Raw genomic sequence first — 23281 nt, forward strand, 5'->3', positions numbered from 1 at the left:
CAACTCCTAACCTGACCATGGCAGGTTCTCCAAGATCTGACTCAAGCCTAACTTTCTATCCTCATCTCCTGCCTTCTCTTGCACACATACACCCTCACCACATGTCAGACTTTCTAAACAATTTACTGTGTTTCCAGAATAAATACTATCTCTCTACCTCCCTCACAATGCCATCTCACCACCCCCCGCCTGATTTAGATGCCTTTCTCATGCTTAATGTCCCACTTATAAGATTTATTCTAAGTTTAATACTCTTTGAATCTTGAAAAGTGCCTCCTAAATCCCATGCACAAGCTAGTCTTAGAAAGTTTGAAATGCAGTGGCAAATCACCCCTTCCAATGCATTCTACTGACCAACACAGACCACAAGGCCAGACTGTATTCAAGAATAAGTAAAGAGACTCCCTTTCTTGGAAGGAGCTGCAACATCATATTACAAAGGGTATGGTTGCAGAGAAAGTGAAGAATTATTGCCATAGTTTCAATCAAGCAAAGGGACTGACTTTTTTGAAATTTTTCTAAAATTTTCATAGATGCTGTTGCTGTCACCTGGACGGACAAAATAATCCCTTCCATGCAATGGGTCATTTCTTTTGGAATTTCAACTTCAATATTTAGCAGCATGTGTTGTACAGTGCTTTCAGCATCAAGGATGATCTACACAGCAAGCCAAGAAGGACAACTGCCTTTGGTCTTCTCGATGCTCAATAACCACTCGTGTCCAACCATGGCTGTCAGCCAGATAATCATCTTAACTTCAGTTGTTATTATAACCTCAGATTTGATCAATTTAATAAAATATTCAGGATTAGCAACATGGTTTTTAAGAGGGTTACATATGATAGGTTTACTTAAACTAAGGTACCAGGAACCCAATCTACCTAGACCTTACAAGGTAAATCAAAATTAAAATGTTAATATTAAACTTCTATTCTCTGTCTAGGAATATAATTTCTTATTCTATATGGGATGTTTCTAACAAGTCATGAGTCAAATTTATGCATCTGAACCAGACCTCCATTTCCCAGCTTACTGATGTGTAATTGACTGTATGGGCTGCATTTGGTCTGATGTTTCTAGAGTAAAATATCAAAACTGATTCTCCTCAATGAAAACAGATGTTATCCTTTTTGTCATCTTTCAGGAGCTAGGCAATAACACTTCTGAGGGGAGGGCTTTTTGCCCAGCTCAAAAGCATCTCCTCAGTCCATGAACAAATGAGGGTGATGTGGCATACTCTTCTTGTGTATGGCCTTGATAGGGTCTTTATTTTATACAATAAGATGTTAATCTAAACCTCAGTTTAGGTGATTACAAAAATTTTGAACCTGAACTTAACTAGCAAGATAGAATCACTATCCTCTAAGTAATGTCAGCAGGGCTACTGTAGTTTCCTAGAGTGTCTTTGTGCAAAATATAACAAAGCACCACTCTCTCTAGGCAGCCCCAGCCCCGTGCCCAGGCACAGAGCCTGGTGAGCTAGATATCAGCCCCCTTTTGCCCTCTCAGATGGGTATGCTTGTATGAGTGTGAACTGCCTAAGTAACCATATGCAAAAGAAATAAAATCAGACTCTCATTTGAAAAGACCATTCTGACAATAGTGTAGAAAGTGAATTAGAAGGAGGGGTGAGCAGATTCAGGTCAAACAGCTGGCATAGATTTTCTTAGCTTTACCCCCATTTAACTCAGGAGAATCCTAGATCTCAGAGATTAAGTAAATTACTCTAGATAAAAGGATCAGGGCTGGGATTTAAACCACACATCCTGATTTCAGAGACCAAATTTTTGTTATATTTACTGAAAAGATAGTGATGAAATTTTTTATTCTATAAAGGATCCACTGAGGAAATTTTCTCTGATCTTAGCATCAGAAATACTTGGGGCTCTTCTAAACAACTGATTTGCTTATGCCTTTTGGTGGCCTGCTTTCAGAATCTATATGGGGCTTTGTGGCATGCATTTTGTGAGCCAAATTTATTATTTATCCATGTTTCTTTATTTCCCTCATTTCTTTTTTTAATTTTCATTTATTTTGCCTTGGTATAAAATAAGCCATACCTTGCTATAATGTAAATCCTAAAAGTTTCCAAACAGTCTTTGTTTTATTCTTTAATCATGTTGTAAATATAATCCGGGGGCCCATATAATTAAGATACTTCCTGGTTGTAGAGATTGTATAGAAAATAAAATGATAGTCCCATATTTCATGCCAGCGACCATAAAGCCACTTGAGTGTGCTTGTTAAAAATCTGAATTCCAGTCTCACCCCTGGAGGTTCTAATTTATTAGGTCTTAGTTGGGCCTTAGGAATCTGTATATTTATCAATTATCTTGGGGATTCTTATGCAGAGAGGTCGATTGACCATATTTTAAGAAACACTAGCTTAGACATTTTGAATTTCTTCCCCCCAAAAAAATGGCCATGTCCCAAGTTGAAAAAAGAAAACAATAATATCTTGAATTTCAGTCATCCATTTATTCAATAAATATGCAGTGACTATCTGCTATGTTTCAGGCACTCTGCTAGGCAGTTCATAGAAACAAAGATGAATTTTTCCATCAAGAATCTTCTTAGCCTCATAGAAGAGTAAGAAATGTATACAAATCACTGTTATAAAGTTAATTAAGAAATGCCATTTGTTGAACACATTTTACTGAAGTACACTGTATGCAATTCTGACAAAGATTTTAGGAGACCAGCATTAGATAAAAAAACTCATTTTGCAAATGAGTCTAAGAGGACCCTATTTTTTTCGACACTCAGACTTTATATTTAAACTGTAATAACACACAACACACACATATTTCAGGAATATTTGATTAAAAACCTCTGAACATTAGTGATCCATTAGTACCCGCCGACCTACCGTGTCCTTCCTTCAGTTGTGGTAGGGGTGCGGGGCCCTGAGGGTCTCACTGTGCCGTGTTTGGGGTCCCTGTGGAACAGGCACTTGGGGAACCACCTTCTGGTTCTCTGCAAATGGATCTGAAGATCAGATTAATTAGGTAGACCAAAGTTATACTGCTAGTCAGTGTCACAAGCTCCCTGGAGAAGAACCTTCTTTATCTGTCCTAAATACCTCTGTATCCTTAGCATAGCACATGCCACCAAGCAATTCAGTGAATATTTCTTGAAAGAATGAGCAATTAAAATAACAGAGATTGCATTTCTAACCAGACTTTTCTTATTCCAGTATTGCTGTTGTTTCTATTACTTGATGGTGCTGCCCTAAGAAAGACTGACACATGCTCCCTTAAAGAAGCATTATAAACAAATATTTCAGTTATGACATTACTGGATTTTCAAATTACCAAAACTAAGAATGCTTCAATGATTAATACTAGAATGACATAGTTAATTTTTGATGATGTTTAAATGTATTTTTTTCTATGCCTAAAAATGAATAACTAATTTTAGTAAATAAATGACAATATCTGATGAATTGAGTAGGCATTCATGAAAACTACAGAATGAATAAAATACAGTTCCACTTTTTTACAATCAATCAGTCTGCCATTGATTTACTTTCTGTAATGTAATAGTTTGGAAACATTTGTTCCATAAGAAAGAGAATGTTCTTATGTTGTTTATAGAAACCTGAGGACAACGTCATCACTAATCTTAATCTTTTTTTTTTTTTACTTTCAGGTGCCTTTGCCATTTATATTTGGATGCATAGCTATATCTTTGTTTCTGATTTTGACGCCATTGATTCAGGCTCCTAAAATAGAGCATGTCTATGGGCTTATCTTTATGTTCAGTGGGCTCCTGTGTTACTGGATTCATGTTCACCTTAATCAACATTCTGTCTGTTTTGTCAAAATCACTTGTTATTTACAATTACTGTTTAATGTTTCACCATCTGAAGACCATGATGAAGGTACTTCAACAGGAAAAAAAGACCTTAAAGAAATCTTTGTAAATAAGAAACTTTAAAATGTAAAATGTTTAATGAATGAATACATTCTTAAAGGTAACCTTTGCTTTAAAATATATACACACAAACACAAAGCCTCTACCTCTTGCACAACTCCCAGCTACACATATCAAAGCCACCCCCCTAGCTACATATTCAAGCTCCTTACAATTCAAATTATTCTCCTTGTAACTGAAGCCTTAGTTCCAGAGTGCCCAACATGTTTCTCACCACTTTCTTCTTGGTCAAAAATTTTAAATGCGTGTACACACACACACACACACAAAAAAAGTTTAAAAGGCATAATATGCCTTAGTCACTTAATTACTGCCTACTTCCATGTGTAAAAAATATTATAATGTTGTAAACCAGAAACTAATATAATGTATGTCAATTATATATCAATAAAATAAACAAGTAAATAAAAAAAACAAAAAGTCATTGCCAGGAAGATAAATTCATAGGTGCTTAGTGTATAGCAGATACTTAATATTTGTTGAATGAATGAATATAGTTGCATCAGCAAAAATAAAGAAAATATTGTAAATCTGTAATTGATATTAATAAATACTATGCATTACTTTCTACTCACTGGTTTAGACTCTTCGCAGTGATACCAATTAAAAGAACATATTTTACTTTCAAGTCTCTGTGTTTAGCCTATATAAAGTGTGATACGTTAAATCATGGCCCTCAAAAAATACGTCCAGGTCAATTAATTTCATATCTAGTAAGAGAAGTTCATCAAAATGTTTCCCAAATTTTGTGGAACCCTAAAATCAATACATTAACTGGCATTAAAAAGGAAATAAAGACACTAAAGTTTCTAAAATCCAGTAATAATAATAATGACTTTATTTTGTCCCTGTAAAAATAAAAATAAACAAGGCATTATTTAAAAAAAAAAAAGAGAGATAATGTCATGTTAACTTGTTTAAAGACTTTGAAATTGGGGTGGGGAACTTATTGGATGCCCTGTCTAGTATACCTTTCTTAGTTATTTGCGCTTTTTAATGTCTTTAAGCTATGTTACAGCTCTAAGTTGCAGAATACTCATAATAATGCAAATGATTTTTGACAATAGAGATATAAGTGAATTTTGTCTAGTGGATGAAGTGATTACTGTGGATACTGGCCACTTTTACTTCTACTTGTAAATTTATTTCGACATTCTTGACTGCCTATGTGTGCACATTGTTTGAATTCTCTTTTAAACTGGTTATAACATCTCACTGGTTCCCTCATTAAATAATTAGTTAAATATTTTTTAAAATATATATATATATGTATAAGGTTATATATATATTTTTAAATATTTAACTCATTTTATAGATATAGATGATAGATATAGATATTGATATTGATATAGATAGATATAGATCACCAGGTCCTAATCCCTGGAACCTCTGAATCTTACTTTATATGGAAAAGAGTTTTTACCAATGTGATTAAGGATCTTGAGATGAGGAGCATTTTACTGGATTATCTATGTAGGCCCTAAATGTAATCACAGATGTATTTATAAAAGAGAGATAGAGGGAGATTAGATACAGACAAAAGAGAAGGCAGGGGGAGACCTTCAAGATGGCGGGGGAGTAAGATGTGGAGATCACCTTCTTCCCCACAAATACATCAGAAATACATATACATGTGGAACAACTCCTACAGAACACCTACTGAATGCTGGCAGAAGACCTCAGACCTCCCAAAAGGCAAGAAACTCCCCACGTACCTGGGTACGGCAAAAGCAAAAAAGAAGAAACAGAGACAAAAGAATAGGGACAGGACCTGCACCTCTGGTAGGGAACTATGAAGGAGAAAAAGTTTCCACACACTAAGAAGCCCCTTCACTGGCGTAGACGGGGGTGAGAGGGGGTGGGCGGGGGAGGGAAGCTTCGGAGCCATGGAGGAGAGCGCAGCAACAGGGGTGCAGAGGGCAAAGCGGAGAGATTCCCACACAGAGGATGGGTGCCAACCAGCACTCACCAGCCCGAGAGGCTTGTCTGCTCACCAGCCGACAAGGCGGGGGCTGGGAGCTGAGGCTCGGGCTTCGGAGGTCGTATCCCAGGGAGAGGACTGGGGTTGGCTGCGTGAACACAGCCTGAAGGGGGTTAGTGCGCCACAGCTAGCCGGGAGGGAGTCCGGGAAAAAGTCTGGAACTGCTGAAGAGGCAAAAGACCATTGTTTCAGGGTGCACGAGGAGAGGGGATTCCTTTCCCATGTGCCCACAGGAGGCAGAGCGCCACCTAAACGAGCTCTAGAGATGGGTGAGAGCTGCGGCTATCAGCTCGGAACCAGAGACGGGCATGAAACGTTAATGCTGCTGCTGTAGCCACCAAGAATCCTGTGTACAAGCACAGGTCACTGTCCACACCACCCCGGCAGCCACCCGGAGCCTGTGCAGCCCGCCACTGCCAGGGACCCATGATCTAGGGACAACTTCCCTGGGAGAACACATTGCTCCCTGCAGGCTGTTGCAACGTCATGTTGGCCTCTGCCACTGCAGGCTCCCCCCGCATTCCAATTTTAACTATGTACCCCACCCTCCCCCCAAACCTGAGTTAGCCAGAGCCCCTAATCAGCCGCTGCTTTAACCCCATCCTGTCTGGGTGGGGAACAGATGTCTGAGGGTGACTTACATGCAGAGGTGGGGCCAAAACCAAAGCTGAACCCCAGGAGCTGTGCAAACAAAGAAGAGAAAGGGAAATCTCCCCCAGCAGCCTCAGGAGCAGGGGATTAAATCCCCACAGTCAACTTGGTGTACCCTGCATCTGTGGAACACCTGAATAGACAACGAATCATCCCAAAATTGAGGCAGTGGACTTTGGGAGCAACTGTAGACTTGGGGTTTGCTGTCTGCCAATGACTTGTTTCTGATTTTTATGTTTATCTTAGCATAGTTTTTAGCACTTATTATCATTGGTGGATTTGTTTACTGGTTTTGTTGCTCTCTTCTTTTTTTAATTATTATTACTTTTTTTTTTTTTTTCGGTACGCGGGCCTCTCACTGTTGTGGCCTCTCCTGTTGTGGAGCACAGGCTCCGGATGTGCAGGCTCAGTGGCCATGGCTCACGGGCCCAGCCACTCCGCGGCATGTGGGATCCTCCCGGACCAGGGCACGAACCCATTTCCCCTGCATTGGCAGGCAGACTCTCAACCACTGCGCCACCAGGGAAGCCCTTTATTTTTTTATTTTAATAATTTATTTTTTATTTTTTTCTTTTAATAATTTTTTAAACTTTCTTTTTCCTTCCTTTTTCCTCTGTTTTCTTCTGAGTTGTGTGGCTAACAGGGTTTTGGTGCTCCGGCTGGGTGTCAGGCCTGAGCCTCTGAGGTGGGAGAGCTGAGATCAGGACACTGGACCACCAGGGACCTCCCAGTCCCATGTAATATCAATTGGCGAGAGCTCTCCCAGAGATCTCTGTCTCAACGCTAAGACCCAGCTCCACCCAACAGCCAGCAAGCTCCAGTGCAGGACGCCCCATGCTAAGCAACTAGCAAGATAGGAACACAACACCACCCATTAGCAGAAGATTTCTAAAATCATACTAAGTTCACAGACATCCCAAAACAGACCACCAGCCATGGTCCTGCCCACCAGAAAGACAAGATCCAGACCCAACCACCAGAACACAGGCACCAGTCTTGTGTTCCAACGGCCACTGAACCAACCTTACCCACGGGGGGCAGACACACAAAAAATGAGAATTACGAACCTGCAGCCTGCGAAAAGGAGACCCCAAACACAGTAGGTTAAACAAAATGAGAAGACAGAGAAACACACAGCAGATGAAGGAGCAAGGTAAAAACCCACCAGACCAAACAAATGAAGAGGAAATAGGCAGTCCACCTGCAAAACAATTCAGAGCAATGAGAGTACAGATGATCCAGAATCTTGGAAATAGAATGGAGAAAATACAAGAAACATTTAACAAGGACCCAGACGAACTAAAGAGCAAACATGATGAACAATACAATAAATGAAATTAAAAATTCTCTAGATAGAATCAATAGCAGAATAACTGAGGTAGAGGAGTGGATAAGTGACCTGAAAGATTAAATAGTGGAAATAACTACCACAGAGCAGAAAAAAGAATGAAAAGAATTGAGGACATTCTCAGAGACATCTGGGACCACATTAAATGCACCAACATTTGAATTATAGGGGTCCCAGAAGAGGAAGAGAATAAGAAAGGGACTGAGAAAATATTTGAAGAGATTAAAGTTGAAAACTTCCCTAATACGGGAAAGGAAATAGTTAATCAAGTCCAGGAAGCACAGAGAGTCCCATAGAGGATAAATCCAAGGAGAAACAGACCAAGACATATATTAATCAAACTATCAAAAATTAAATACAAAGAAAAAATATTAAAGCAACAAGGGAAAAACAACAAATAACACACAAGGGAATCCCCATAAGGTTAACAGCTGATCTTTCAGCAGAAACACTGAATGATGGAATGTTATATATATGTCTAGATATGTTAGGTCCATTTGGTCGAAAGTATAGTTCAAGTCCAACATTTCCCTAATGATTTTCTGTCTGGATGATCTATCTATTGTTGAAAGTGGGATATCAAAGTGCCCCACTATTATTTTGTTATCTATTTCTCCCTTCAAATCTGCTAGTATTTGCTTAATACAGTCAGATGCTCTGATGTTGGGTGCACATATTTATAATTGTTATAAACTCTTGATAAACTGACACCTTCTTCGTTATATACTGACCTTTTTTGTCCCTTGTTACAGTTTTAAGTTAAAGTCTATTTTGTATGATATAAGTATAGCTACTCCTACTTACTTTTGGTTCCCATTTATATGGAATATCTTATTCTATCTCTTTACTTTCAGTCTTTGTGTGTTCTTAAAGCCATGGTGAGTCTCTTTTAGGCAGAAAACAGTTGGGTCTTGACTTTTTTTATCCATTCAGCCCCTCTATGCCTTTTGATTGGAGGATTTAATCCATCTACATTTAAAGTAATTATGACAGGTAAGGATTATCTGGCTGTTTTGTAGTTCCCTTGTTCCTTTCTTTCTCTTATGCCGTCTTTGTTACAATTTTCCATAATGGTATACTTTGATTCCCTTCTCTTTATCTTTTGTGTATCAACTGTAGGTTTTTGCTTTGTGGTTAGCATGCAGCTTACATAAAACATCTTATAGATATAAAAGTCTAATCTGATAACAACTTTTTTTCTGAGTAATGATATTATGCCTTAACTTTGTTTTCTGTTATCTACATTTACACACACACAAAGTACTTTCTTCTTTCCTTTTTTTATTGAGATATAGTTGACTTACAATATGTATGTCAGAAGTGTACAACATAGTGATTCACAATTTTTAAAAGTTATACTCCATTTGCAGTTATTATTATATATTGGCTATATCCCTGTGCTGTACCATATATCCTTGTAGCTTATTTATTTGGTAGATAGTAGTTTGTATCTCTTAATCCCCTACCCCATCGTGTCCCTTCCACTTTCTCTGTCCCCACTGGTAACCACTAGTTTGTTTTCTATAATTTTGAGTCATTTCTATTATATTTGATTCATTTTATTTTTTAGATTCCACATGTAAGCAATATCATACAGTATTTGTCTTTCTCTGTCTGACTTATTTCCCTAAGCATAATACCCTCCAAGTCCAGCCATGTTGTTGCAAATGGCAAATTTTCATTCTTTTCTATGGCTGAGTAGTATTCCATTGTATATATATACCACTTGTTCTTTATCCATTCATCTGGTGATGGATACATAAGATGCTTCCATATCTTGGCTATTGTAAATAATGTTGCTATGGACACTGGGATACATGTATCTTTGTTAACTAGTGTTTTCATTTTCTTCAGATATATACCCAAGAGTGGAATAGCTGTATCATATAGTAGTTCTAGTTTTAGTTTCTTGAGGAGCCTCCATACCGTTTTCCATAGTAGCTGCATAAATTTACATTCCCACCAACAGTGTACTAGGGTTCCCTTTTCTCTACATCCTCTCCAACATCTGTTATTTGTGCTCTTTTTGATGATAGCCAGTCTGACAGGTGAAATGTGACATGTATTTTGGTTTTGATTTGCATTTCTCTGATGATTAGTAATGTTGATCATCTTTTCAGGTGCCTGTTGGCCCTCTCTGTGTCTTCTTTAGAAAAATGTCTATTCAAGTTTTCTGCATGATTTCTAATGTTGTACCAGATGTCTCTTAAACTGTCCTCATTTCTTTTTATTCTTTTTTTCTTTTTTCTGTTCATCTTCAGTAATTTCCACTATCCTGTCTTCCAGCTCACTGACCCATTCCTCTGTATCATTCAGTCTATGGTTGATTCATTCTAATGTATTTTTCATTTCAGTTATTGTATTATTAATCTGTTTGGTTGTTCTTTATATTTTCCACGTCTTTGTTAAAAACTTCTATCTTCACACTCTGTGCATTAACTTTTCTCCTGAGTTCTTTGATCCTCTTTACAATCATTTTCCCCAAACTGTTTCTCAGATAGGTTGCCTATCTCTACTTCACTTAGTTCTTCTTCTGGGGTTTTATCTTGTTCCTTCATTTGGGACATGTTCTTCTGTTGCCTCATTTTGCCTAACTTGCTGTATTTATTACTGTGTACATGGTAGGTTGTTTACATTTCATGACATTTGCCAGCACCAGTGTCCATGTGGTAGAAAGAACTTTCAAAAATGGCTGTCACTACTGTCTATGTCCCCAGGGTGAGCTGCAGTTGCATCCTGCTTCTCCAGTAGATTCCCCCAGTAGGTCTGACCCAGACGCCTTTCAAATTACTGCTTCTGCCCTGGGTCCCTGGGCATGCACCCTTTAAGATTGGAGTCTCTTTCTCCCCTAGCCTCCTGGGACTCTGGGACTCCCCAAAGTAAGCCCACTGGTTTTTAAAGCCAAATGTTCTGGCAGCTTGTCTTCCCAGGGCAGGACCTCTGGGCTAAGAAGCCCAATGTGGAGCTCAGACCCTCACTCTTTGGGGAGAACATCTGCAATTATAATTATTCTCCTGTGTATGGGTTGCCCAGCTCGGGGTATGGGTCTTGTCTATACCATGACTCCATCTTTCTTACCCATCTCATTGTGGTTCTTTATATCTTTAGTTGCAGAACATCTTTTCTGGTAGATTCTGGTCATTTTCATCCATAGTTGTCCTGTAATAGTTGTAATTTTGGTGTGCCCCAGAGAGGATGTAAGCTCAGGCTCTTTCTACTCTTGGCTGTCTATCATCTTGGCTGATATCTCAATAACAACTTAACTTTGATTGCATACAAAAACCCCAAACTTTTACTCCCCGCTTCCAACCTTTCATTTTGATGTCACAATTTACTTATTTTTATATTTTCTAGCCATTAACAAATTATTGTAGCTATAGAAATTTTTAATATTTTTGTCCTTTAACCTTTACACTAGAGGTAAGTAGTTAGCACGCCACATTAAAATATCAGACTATTCTGAATTTTACTATATACTTACCTTTACCAGGGTGTTGTATGTTTTCATGTTACTAATTAGTGTCCTTTCTTTTCCGCTTGAAGAATTCCTTTCAGCATTTCTTGTAAGGCAGTTCTAGTGGTGATAAACTCCCTCAGCTTTTGTTTGAGAAAGTCTTTATCCCGCCTTCATTTCTGGAAGACAACTTTGCCAGGTAAAGTATTTTTGGTTTGCACTTTTTTACTTTCAGCACTTTCAATATGTTATCCCATTCTTTCCTGGCCCAGAAGGTTTCTGCTGAGAAATCTACTGATAGATTGATGGGAGTTCCCTTGTATGAGAGATTTTTCTTTTCTCTTGTTGCTTTAAAAATTCTTTGTCTTTAATTTTAGACAGTTTTATTATAGTGTGTCTTGGAGAAGAGTATTTTGGATTGAAATGTTTGAGTACTTATTAGCATTGTGAACTTGGATGTTTAAATATCTCTCCAGATTTAAGAAGTTCTCAGCCATTATTTCTATAAATAAGATTTCTGTTCCCCTTCTCCATCTCTTGTCTTTCTTGGACTCTAATAATTCATAGATTATTTCTCTAATGGTATCCTATAGTTCACGTAGGTTTTCTTCACTCTTGCATCCTCCATTCTATGTTCTCCTCTAAGTGGATAACTTCAAAGGACCTGCCTTCTAATTCACAGATTCTTTCTTCTGATTGATCCTTTTTGTGGTTGATACTCTCTACTGCATGTTTCTATTCATTCACTGTATTCTTCAGCTCCAGAATTTCTGTTTGGTTCTTCTTATTATTATTTCTATCACTGTGTTAAACTTTTTATTTTATTCATTTATTGTTTTACTGTTTTATTGCTTTCCTGATTTCACTGACTTGTCTTTCTGTGTTTTCTTGTAGCTCACTGAGCTTCCTTAGAACAGCTATTCTGAATTCTATATCTGGTAAGTCACAGACCTCCATATCTTTGGGTTACTGGGAGAGTATTGTATTCCTTTGGTGCTGTCATGTTTCCTTGATTTTTGATGTTCCCTTAAATCTTGTATTGCTATCTTTGCAGTTGAAGAAGCAGTCACTGTCTCCAGTCTTTAATGACTTGCTGTGAGATAAAAATCCCTTCTGTCAGACCTTGTAGAGATTCTGAATGCATGGTAAGCATTCAACAAAAATGATCAAGTAAGCTCATACTATTTGCAAAGTCACTTTCTTTTATACTATATATTACAATGAAGCCACTTTCAAAGATTATATAAGAAGTTATTTTTTATAAATGGCCTCATTTTTTTTACAGGAGAGCTGAAATACCTGGTAAAAATATCTTGTAGTTGAGGAAATATTTATCTGCCAACTATTAACCCTTTCCTTCCACACAGACACCAACATCACTACCTCTCCTGCCTCCACACAGTCACCATCCATCACTCATCACCACCTGACATATTATACATGTGTGTTTGTTTGCTTACCTCTCCTCTGACTAGAATATAGAAGGTTTGACTGTTTTGATCCTTCATATAGTGGGTACTAGATAAATATTTGCTGCATTTTAGGGGGGTCTAGAGATTTTGAGGCTGATAAAGGGAAAGGATAAGATCAGCTTGTGAGAGCACATACACGACTTACTTGGGCAGCACTCTTACTGGTTTGCAAGTGAGAGAAGTCACTCACATATGAGACTTCCCAGAGGCCATGGCATGCCACTGGAAGGGAGGAAGGCAAGAAAATTCCTGGGGAAAGGAGAATCAGACAGAGGCTTGTGCATCTAGAAGATGTCACTCAGCAGCACAGCATGCAGTCTCTGGATCAGAGAGTTTCCAAGGGCAGCAGTGATGTAGAGTCTTTATTGCCCTGAGCTTACCTTACTTGTGCTAACAGAAGTTGTGTGCAGTTTCGCAGGGCATGCAAAGCAGGCAAGTTCTAAATGGCTAAAATATGCTTATTTGGACTATATTTAAAACAATGGAATGTTTAAAAACTTGCTTTCTGGCTTTAGAACTAATGGGTTTCAGCCTGCTGTGAGGAAGCAGACAACCTAGAGTCCAGTATACAGAGGTCATCTTTGGCTCCTTCACATACCATGTGTGAAATGAACAAAACATCATCACAAGTTAATTTCTCTATAGCTGATCCTGCTACAAAATTAGTGGAGGAATAAATGTTTGAATTGATGAATAAATATACATTGGGTAAATTAATACCTATAAACTGGTGGAAGAGCAGTAGCCTTACATAAATTTAATACTAGACTGGTTTGCATATATACTCAGGCCCAATATAGATATACTAATTAATCCTAATTGTGGTGTAATTAATCCTAATATGTGAGGTAATCCAACAGGTGTTTCACATATATTATCTCATTCAATACTATGGAGCTTATACTACAATATTAAATTGTTATTCTCATTTCACAGATAAGGAAATGTAGATTCTAAAAAAATAACACAACTTGCTAAAAACCATGCTGCAAGTAAGTGGAAGAGGGGGATCCAAACCTTTGCTCACTTGAATGCAAAATTTACATTCTTTCCATTAAACTACAACTTCTTCCTTAGATACTCATCTACAAAGTATTATTTGAGTTAAATAATATCATTGTTATACCTCCAGTGGAGACTTCTCCACCCAGAACTTTTGAAATCGTCCTTTCTTTTTTTTTTTTTTTTTTTTTTTTTTTTTGCTGTACGCAGGCCTCTCACTGTTGTGGCCTCTCCCGTTGCGGAGCACAGGCTCCGGGAGCACAGGCTCAGCGGCCATGGCTCACGGGCCCAGCCGCTCCACAGCATGTGGGATCTTCCCAGACCAGGGCACGAACCCGTGTCCCCTGCATCAGCAGGCGGACTCTCAACCACTGCGCCACCAGGGAAGCCCTGAAATCGTCCTTTCTTAATTAGCTGTGACTAACTTGTTCAGTGGCATAGACAATTTTTAAAAAATAATTAACGTGTGAAACATTTTAACTCTGGCCTTCAAAGAGGTCACAACATTGCATAACAATTCACAAGTAAATCATTTTTAAAACCAAATTAGGTTTAATAATAAAACGCTTGTGGAAGGATGAGATGGCTAAATTAAAGCCATGTCACTGTTTGGGGAGGCTTTCAGGAATATGGAAGGAAAGTATAAAGACACAGCAATCCCCATGAAATTTTAAAATTATTTTTCAGGATTTAAAAAAAAAAAAAAAAAAAAAAAAGGTCAAGCATGCAACTCCTGAAGGCAATAGGATTCTTCTTTGTAAACGTTTTAATGTTTAGTGCCACAATAGGGGCAGGAATCTTTGTCTCCTAAAGGGGTATTGAAATATTCCTCACTGAATGTAGCTGTCTCCCTGAGAATTTGGGCTGCTTGTGCTGTGCTGACTTTGATCTCCACTCTCAGTCACACAGAGCTGGGGATAACCTTTCTTAGAAGTGGAGCACAGTATTATTTCCTCAAAAGACTTCTTGGATCCTCTGTTACTTTCCTCAGTCTTTGGATCAAACTTTTTGTTTATCCCTTAAGAATGGCTGCTCAAATCTTATTACCATCTGGCTATATATTTCAGCCTTTCTTTGCCAGGTTCTAGGTGTCCATGGAGCGTAGGTGGGGAAGCAGTGAGGTTAGACAGGAAAAGACTGTGAAAAAAATAATTTTATAAATTTGTTTTACTTTTTACTTGAGTGAGCAAAGTTTCTCATCGATGGTGACCATCAAGAACTTGAAGAAAAAAAAAGGGTCATGAAGAACCTAGGGGTAAGACGGGAATAAAGACACAGACCTACTAGAGAATGAACTTGAGGATGTGGGGGAGGGGGAAGGGTAGGCTGTGACAAAGTGAGAGAGTGGCATGGACATATATACACTACCAAACGTAGAATAGGTAGCTAGTGGGAAGCAGCCACATAGCACAGGGAGATCAGCTCAGTTCTCTGTGACCACCTAGAGGGGTGGGATAGGGAGGGTGGGAGGGAGGGAGACGCAAGAGGGAAGAGATATGGGAACATGTGTATATGTATAACTGATTCACTTTGTTATAAAGCAGAAACTAACACACCATTGTAAAGCAATTATACTCCAATAAAGATGTTAAATAAATAAATAAATAAAAGAACTTTCTGCAAAAAAAGAACTTGAAGAGATCGTCATTAAAACTTTTTGCATTAAAATTTTATAGTCATTTCAAATATAAAACCTTTTTCATCTTCAAAATTAATTTTTGAAACCATATACATTTTAGAATAATTTTGTCAAGTTCTATAAAAGATTCAGTGGGGATTCTCATGATGGAATTTTATTTGAAGTGTATTTGGGGAAAATTGACATCTTCATAATAATGATTAAATTATTTAATCATAATAATGATTAAATAATGGAAATGATAATAATGATTAAACTTTTTGATAAACTTCAGTTTCTTACACAAAATTTTGCATACTTCCTGCTAGACTTATTCCACAGCTTACAATTTTTGTTGCTATGTTGATTTAGAAAATCCAAGAGAATCTATGAAGAAAATTATATCTTATGCAAATAAAAGCAGTTTAATCTCTTCTTTTTAAATTCTTAAAACATATTTTTCTTTCTTACAGCATTGGTTCTAGTTCATTTTAAAAATAGAGCAGGAATCCTTGATTTGCTCATGACTTTAATGAGAATACTTCTAATGTTTCATATTAAGTATGATGTTTGCTGTAGGTGTTTAGAAAATGCTGTTTAGTTACAGCACCATCGTCTACCCTTCACTTGCTAAGATTTAAATTATGAAAGAAAGAATATTGAATCTACTAAATGACCCTTGCTTCATTAAGATAATTATGCTTTCTTAATCAACTAATGTAGGGCATCTTTTTTTAGCTTAATGAGTCTTCCCTCTTTTTTTCTGTTAGTCTAACAGTTTCTCCATTTTATCTTTTTGAAAAACGAACTCTGTTTTGTAGATTTTTCCTAGTGTTTTTCTAGTCTCTAGTTCTCTTTCTGCAGGAGCCCGTAGTCTTATACTCCCTCTGGTGTCCGACTGATGTACTAACTAGGGGCCAGGATGGAAGGCAGTTCCACTGCTCTCCCGCTTTCCTGTGGAGAAGCCTCAAGCCCTAGCCTTCTCCCAACCTAGCAGAGCTGTGCCTGGGTGCACAGCAAGGCTCTCATCCCTTTTCCTTTGTACTTAGCTGCCCCAGCAAACTATGCCAAAATCAGCCCCACTGCCAGTGCCATGAAAGGCTAGGACGTTCTGGCATGCTCTACCCAGTGTTTAGAGGGGGTGGTGCATACAACTAAGTAACTAGAATTCATGAGTGATGCAAATTTTTTCAAAGCCACAAATCACAAAGGGGACTGATCTTATGCTCCCATGCCATTGACCTGATGTTCTGCACTGGTATCTGAATGTATCAAGTCATCATAAAATTTTTAAAGCTTTGGGTTTTATTTTGAAAAAAGCTTATATATTTTTAGATGGTTAAAAAGCCACACGATGCCTTTGTGTATCTTGTCTGAGAAATTAGCATAAAAGTGCTAGTTGATTCTAACAGAAAAAGACAAACGTAAATAACAGGATTAATATCACCATTACATTTTGGTCTCACAGGAATGCGGTAGAACACAAAACGATATTCAAAAAATATCAATGAAGAAAAAGTTAACAACTAAAGTTGCCTTCTACCCTGCATCCAAATCAGTCAACAAAGTTTATGAAATCTATGCTATTAACTTCTCCTCAGGTATTTTTCTTTCCCATCAGTCCCACCCCTAGGGCCTTTGTCCAGGCCTTCATTTTTCTCAGCTGGTTTACTGCAACTGTCTCTTAACGCCTGCTGCCAATCTTTTCCCTCCAATCCAGCCTCCATTCAGTTTCTAGACATGGTATAAAACACAAATCTAATCCTGTCATTTTCCTGCCTAAATACTCATCTTGTTTTGTTGCATATCCTCTCAATCTCACTCTCACAGCTGCTGCAACCACCACCCCATCACTCCATCATCACCTTCCTTCAGACCAACTATCAACTAACCTGACCATGGCAGGTTCTTCAAGATCTGACCCAAGCCGAGCTTTCTATCCTCATCTCCTGCCTTCTCTTGCACACATACACCCTCACCACACGTTAGCCTTTCTAAACAACTTGTCATTTACAGAATAGATACTATTCTCTCTACCTCCCCAGCAATGCCATCTCACCAGCCCCAGCCTGACTGCCTATCTCATACTTGATGTCACACTGATAAGATTGATTCCAGATATATTGCCCATTTTGCACCCATGAATACATCATAGATATCATGTAAAGCAAGTCCAAGGCAGATTGATGTACAGTTTAAAAATATAAAATAAAACTGCAGAATGTAGTTATTGAAAAGAGTTGATGACAGATTATTCACAGTTACAATTATTTACAATTACAACCTATTAATGATAGGTTTTTTGAATTTTAGAACTGAGATCTCCTATAGAAACTACTTTAATAATTTTTGTTTTGCAGATAAAGAATTAGAAGCAGAACTGCAGGTTTCTAAGCACTTGTGATTTTAACAGGCAAATAATAGAAATACAAATTCATCAAATTATCATTCTGAAAAAAACAATCAACCTTTAAGTGCTGAGGTAACCCAGATACAATCTATATTTTTAAACTCTACTAACTATAATAAATATCTTGATTAATTAATTTAATTAATTATAATTAATTACATAATTTTGGAGGAAATATCCAGTACATTTAATATCATTGCAGAATGACTTGTTTCTTATATCAGTTGTTTGTTTTAGGTTAGACTATAATACTTATCTTCATTGAAAAACATCTCTATTTTAATTGATATTCAGTTATCGTATTAATGACTTATCTGTCATCTAATCCTATCTCCTCCAGAACAAAACAAAACCCTTTATTTAGCTCCTATTTCTGTTATTTGGCAATTTGCACTGGTTCAGCTAGCTGCTTCCGGGCTCATGCATGCATCTGTGTGTCCTTAGCTGGGGTGACTTGTTTCTGCTACATGTAGCTTTCTCAAATGGCAGCTCAGGCAGTCTTCCAAGAGAGGGAGCAGAAGCGTGCAAGACGTCCTGAGGCCTAGCACTAGATGTCTTGGGACTAGCACTAGAATTCCAATGAATTCTATTGACCAAAACAAAAACTAACATGTAAGCCCAGAATCAAGGATCCAGTAAAGAGTTCATACCTCCACCTCTTGTTAAAAGGAGCTGCAGACACATGGTAAAGCATGCAGCTATAGGAAATAGTGAATTGTGGCTACAAGTTTTAGAATATATTAGGTACAGCTAAACAATAGGAGACTAATGACAGTTAAGTCTGGATATATCTTCAACATTAGAAAGTTAGGCCTTTATTTGACGGCCAACGTTGACACAAATAATCAATAAATGATCTATAATAAAAATAGGAAAGAGTTTTATTCCAGCCAAACTAAGAACTATAGCCCAGGGGACACAGATTCAAGAAGTACTTGAATTATGTTCTGCTGGGCAACAAAACGGGGAAAGCAAAAAACAGCAAAATTATATAAATTGTCAAGAATTGGGCTTGGAGCTCGTAAGAAGTAAGGGTGTTTGTTAAGCAAGGTTAGGTTGGGGTCTGAAATGGTTGCATAGTTACAAGTGGAGACTTTGAGACCATAATGTTGCAGCTGGCAGATGCTAGCAGATATTGTTTTGAAAACAACTGGTGGTGTCCTTGAGTTTGATGCAGTTCAGAAAATTCAAGTTCTGGAAGATGCAGGAATGTGTTTGAAACCACATCTACAAGGCCTCTCAGCTCCATTTTGAATGCCTGAATCAGTTAATCCATTTTGATTTTTAAACGCATTCTTTCCTTTAATGGTTAAAGCAGATGTACAATGCATGTTTGATGTAAGGTAGGCTGTTCCAGTTAGCGTAAAGCCAAATCATCTATAAGCTAGAATGACTTCCCCATGCCTCAGTACGTGAAAATTTCTTCCGTCACTAGTGAGGAACCATGGAAGATTTTAGTTTAGGATAGTGACTGGTCCAGGGTTGAGATAAACATTTTGTCTCCATTTAAAAATATTCCCTTGACTCAGTAAGCAATGTAACCAGGAGGGTTCTTGGACCTTATTTGGGTATTGTTCTCCTACCTGGAATGCCATCCTGTCCAGAACACACTGTGAGCTAGCAAGACTCTGCTCAGTGATCTATTGATGACTTCCTTTTATAAAACATTCCCACTACCCACAGGAATATACAGTTGGCTTACATGCTTCTGTGCTATTCCTAGCACTGGCCCTGCTGCACAGCAATTCTGTTTCCTGCACTGAACTGTGAATGCTTCCAGGAACGAGAATGGGCTTCATCTTATTTCTCACTGCATAGGGAGGTGCCTGGCACAAGTAAGGCATCCAGTAGACGCAATAACCTGGGGGAACAACTTATAGGTCTGTAAGTCTACAGGTCTGTAAAAACAAACTGTTGTGAAATCGCCTTCAGAAGTGAGTCGCCTACAACGCAAAAATCACACAGAAGAGCCACAAAGGAAAGACGCGTTCCTTCCCCAACCACCACAGGCCAGGCAAAATGTTTCGCTTTACTGCAAGTCTCACGCCGTAGATACCGTAAAAGGGAGGGAAGGCCTCGTTGGGGAAGCTCGGGCTTCTGGCTTTGCGACACCGTCGGGGCGGGAAAGTGCCGGCTGTCGGTTGGAGCAAGGGTCCTCGGCCCGCCCCCTAGGGCCGGACTTCCGCGCACCCGGGAGGCGTCCTCCGGTCTATCAGACCCAGCGCTGGGCGCCGGTTAAGACCCACCTCTGCGTCGCCGGTGCCATGGAGGCGCCGGTGGAGCCGGAAGTCGAGAATGAGGACGACGAGAGCAGCTTCGGGGATCTGTGTTTCATGGACAAAGGCCTGCGGAGGTAAAGGGCAGCTTTACCGGAGACCGCACGGCAGGGACCGTGGGCAGCAGGCGGCCTCGGTGGAGCGGAGGCGCGGGGCAGCTTTACCGAGACCGCACACGAAGGCGTCTGGCTGTCGCCCGCCGTTCTCCGCCACAACTGCGCTGCTGAAGTGCCAGATCGAAATCCAATGCGCCCCCTTTCCTTTCCTCCAGGGACTAATGAGCACCCTGGAAACTGCCCCACGTCCCGGTTCCCTGCCGGCGTTTGACCATCCTCCCTTCTTCGCTGGTTCTCCTTTCTTTGCTGGCAGTTATTTCTTTGTTTGCCCTGTAATTGTTGGTCTTCGCGGGTTCTGTCCTCTCTCCTTTGCTCTTTCTCTGTGACAGAAAGTGGCAAAGTAGTATCTCTGGCAGCTGTAAAGCAAGAGTTTGCTGCTCTTCATTGGTTTTGCCTTGATTGTCTTAGCTCCTGGTCTAATTACTTTGCAGAGCCCTGTGATACATATACTGTTATTATACTTCTTGAAAATACTAAACATAACATTTAGTTCACTGCTTGCCTCTTTAATGCAGCCCAAATTTGTTCACGAAGAACAAATTTGTTCTTACCCTGTGATTAGCCACACTAAGCTACAAGCGGGCAGTTCCATAGTAGGCTTCTCTGTGCCATTCCACACACTGTTCCTTTGTCACCTGCCCTCTCTGTGCACCTTGATGATAATTAAAGCAACTTGTTCTGGATCCTCATCTAAAATTTGCCAGAAAGCCCCAGGAAGGTGTCTTTCAAAAGAATATTTATATTTATATTTAATAATAGCTGCCATTGACTGAATGCCATTTATGTGTGCATGTTACATATATTATCACAAATCCTCACAACAATTCTGCAAGGTAGTAATTTTACGAGGGACAGATCTGAGATTCAGAGGATCTTTATAACTTTCCCAACATCATGCAGCTGGTGGATTAAGTTTGAATTCAAAAGCATTTCTATCTAATTTCACTGTCTGCTTTTTCGGCTATACTACATTATACGTACAATACTAATTTCCAGAAACTGAAATGCTTCAGAAAATAGATGGCTGCCATTAAGAGCATGTGTTAATAGCATAAGGTCTGGCACTAAATAATAGCTCAGTAAATGACAGAAGCAAAATAATTGGAAAATATTTGAAACAGTCACATTTAGAGATTGCTAGTTTGAAATTTAGAAATGCTTTATCTTTTTCTGCCAGGGGTTCTTATGTGCTTCTGTCTGAAGACTAAAGGATAAGTTGAATGACCTTGTGACTTATTCATACTTTTCATGTTTTAATTTTAAATTTGAGATTCTTAATGCAAATTTGGAAGCAAACTTGAATTCCTTGTTTTCCCTTTACTCCCTGACTGCTAAACTTCTCATTTTCCTACTACTAGATTTCCTACAGCTTTACTATAGCTGCTATAGAACATAGAACAGATGCCAATGACATTGTGTGTCCCAGTTCAAGCATCTCTGAATTATGTGCACTGTAGTTTATATTCCTGGAACTCCTATCTTCAGAAGAGGTTCCAGTTAAAAATAGCAGTAATTGACAGAATGAAGAGATGAGTTCCATTTAGTGGAGATGCTTTCCAACTTTCAGCAAGGGAGGACAGGGACTGTTTCACTACGAATAGCAATAACTAATGGTTTATTTTGAAATCAACTACATTCTGGGTAAACAGACATCGCAGACAGTGAAGAGAATAAGATTGTAAACTCCAGTGCCAGATCTATATTTATACTGGCTCAATTTGGTAATAGCTACAAGAATTTGGACAAGTTATTTAATTTCTGTAAACCATGGCATCCTTAGATACCTACTGCTTGGAGTTGTTGTGAGGATTAAATGGGCAGAGGAAACAGGTTTAGAGAGGTTAATCCATTTACTCAAGTAACATAGCAAAAGTGGTAGAGTGCAGATTTGAACTTGGGGTGTTATGATTCCAGGAACTGACTTTACAAATAACTGCTTTCACTCAGTGCTGATGACTTTGTTTGCATATAAAAGCTAGAAATGCCTGGTATCCCTTGCCTCTCTTGATAATGGTCCAAAATACTGGTTAGTTGTAAGAAGCACTGTACCTTATGAGACATTTCAAGGCTACCACAAGTAGGAAGGATTTTATTATAGAGTGAAGAGAGCACATACTTACTATCTACATGCTGTTTGGTTAATTTTAGTTATTTGGTCATGGATTTTAAATCCATTTTTTACTTGTTTTCGATAATACATATTTTCCTTTGTAGCATATCAGAGTTATCTTTAGATTCAGCCCTTCGTGCTATCAATCTTCATTGCAATAACATCTCGAAGATCAAAGCCATGGATCACATTTGGAATTTACAGCATCTAGATCTGTCATCTAATCAAATAAGTCAAATTGAAGGGCTAACCACACTGACAAAACTACGTACTTTAAACTTGTCCTGCAATTTGATCACAAGAATAGAAGGTTTGTAAGTGATTTTCATCTAATACTTTGCATAAGGGAGCTGATTTAAGTCCATATTTCATCTTCTTCCCAAAAGAGTGGGATAAGTATTATCATAAACTTTTCAAAACTGACCCTAAAACTCTATATAAAAAGTTTTCTTCTAGAAAAGTTATCAATTTTTAAAAAATTATTTTGTAAAATACCAACAGAATTGATTTCACTGTTATCAGACTGTAGATTTGCTTCAGAGCAATCTGAAATAGTATTGTAATACTATATAACTCTAATTAATTGATTATTTGAATCTTATAATGGCTTTATTTTGTTTTAGGACTTAAAACACTAACTAATCTGACTAGACTGAATTTATCTTATAACCACATAAATGATCTTAGTGGTAAGTAGATATGCTTATGTTTTCTATAATGCTGAGTATTTGCCATGTATAATGAGTTAGACTGAGCTATGCATGTTGAAGAACTGAATAATCCAATTTTTGACCACAAATCTTATCTAGAGGGTGTTTCTCAGTCATATTTGTGTTTTGTTGGTGCTAAAGCTACAGCTGAATAAAAAACTAGGAATAAAAACCAGAGTAATCAGTAACAGAAAAAA

The 23281-nt window shown here is 38.3% G+C and overlaps 2 protein-coding genes across 2 annotated transcripts in view; both read left to right on the forward strand.

The window, feature by feature from the left end:
* LOC308630010 (solute carrier family 7 member 12-like) overlaps positions 1-20111 on the forward strand; it is a gene marked incomplete at both ends in the record, with an annotated part of 30110 nt that extends 9999 nt beyond the window's left edge. Inside the window, 4 exons of the mRNA XM_081258411.1 lie at positions 534-895; positions 3652-3921; positions 19596-19756; positions 19805-20111. Of these exons, the coding sequence (XP_081114537.1) occupies positions 534-895; positions 3652-3921; positions 19596-19756; positions 19805-20111 (1100 nt within the window). The remainder of the gene's footprint in view (positions 1-533; positions 896-3651; positions 3922-19595; positions 19757-19804) is intronic.
* The window catches only part of LRRCC1 (leucine rich repeat and coiled-coil centrosomal protein 1), a 33837-nt gene continuing 30604 nt past the window's right edge, over positions 20049-23281 (forward strand). Inside the window, exons 1-3 of the mRNA XM_081258751.1 lie at positions 20049-20225; positions 22479-22684; positions 22998-23063. Of these exons, the coding sequence (XP_081114877.1) occupies positions 20137-20225; positions 22479-22684; positions 22998-23063 (361 nt within the window). The 5' untranslated portion in view covers positions 20049-20136. The remainder of the gene's footprint in view (positions 20226-22478; positions 22685-22997; positions 23064-23281) is intronic.

This window comes from Mesoplodon bidens, assembly GCF_964165515.1.
Source record: "Mesoplodon bidens genome assembly, chromosome: 16".
Lineage (NCBI taxonomy): Eukaryota > Metazoa > Chordata > Mammalia > Artiodactyla > Ziphiidae > Mesoplodon > Mesoplodon bidens.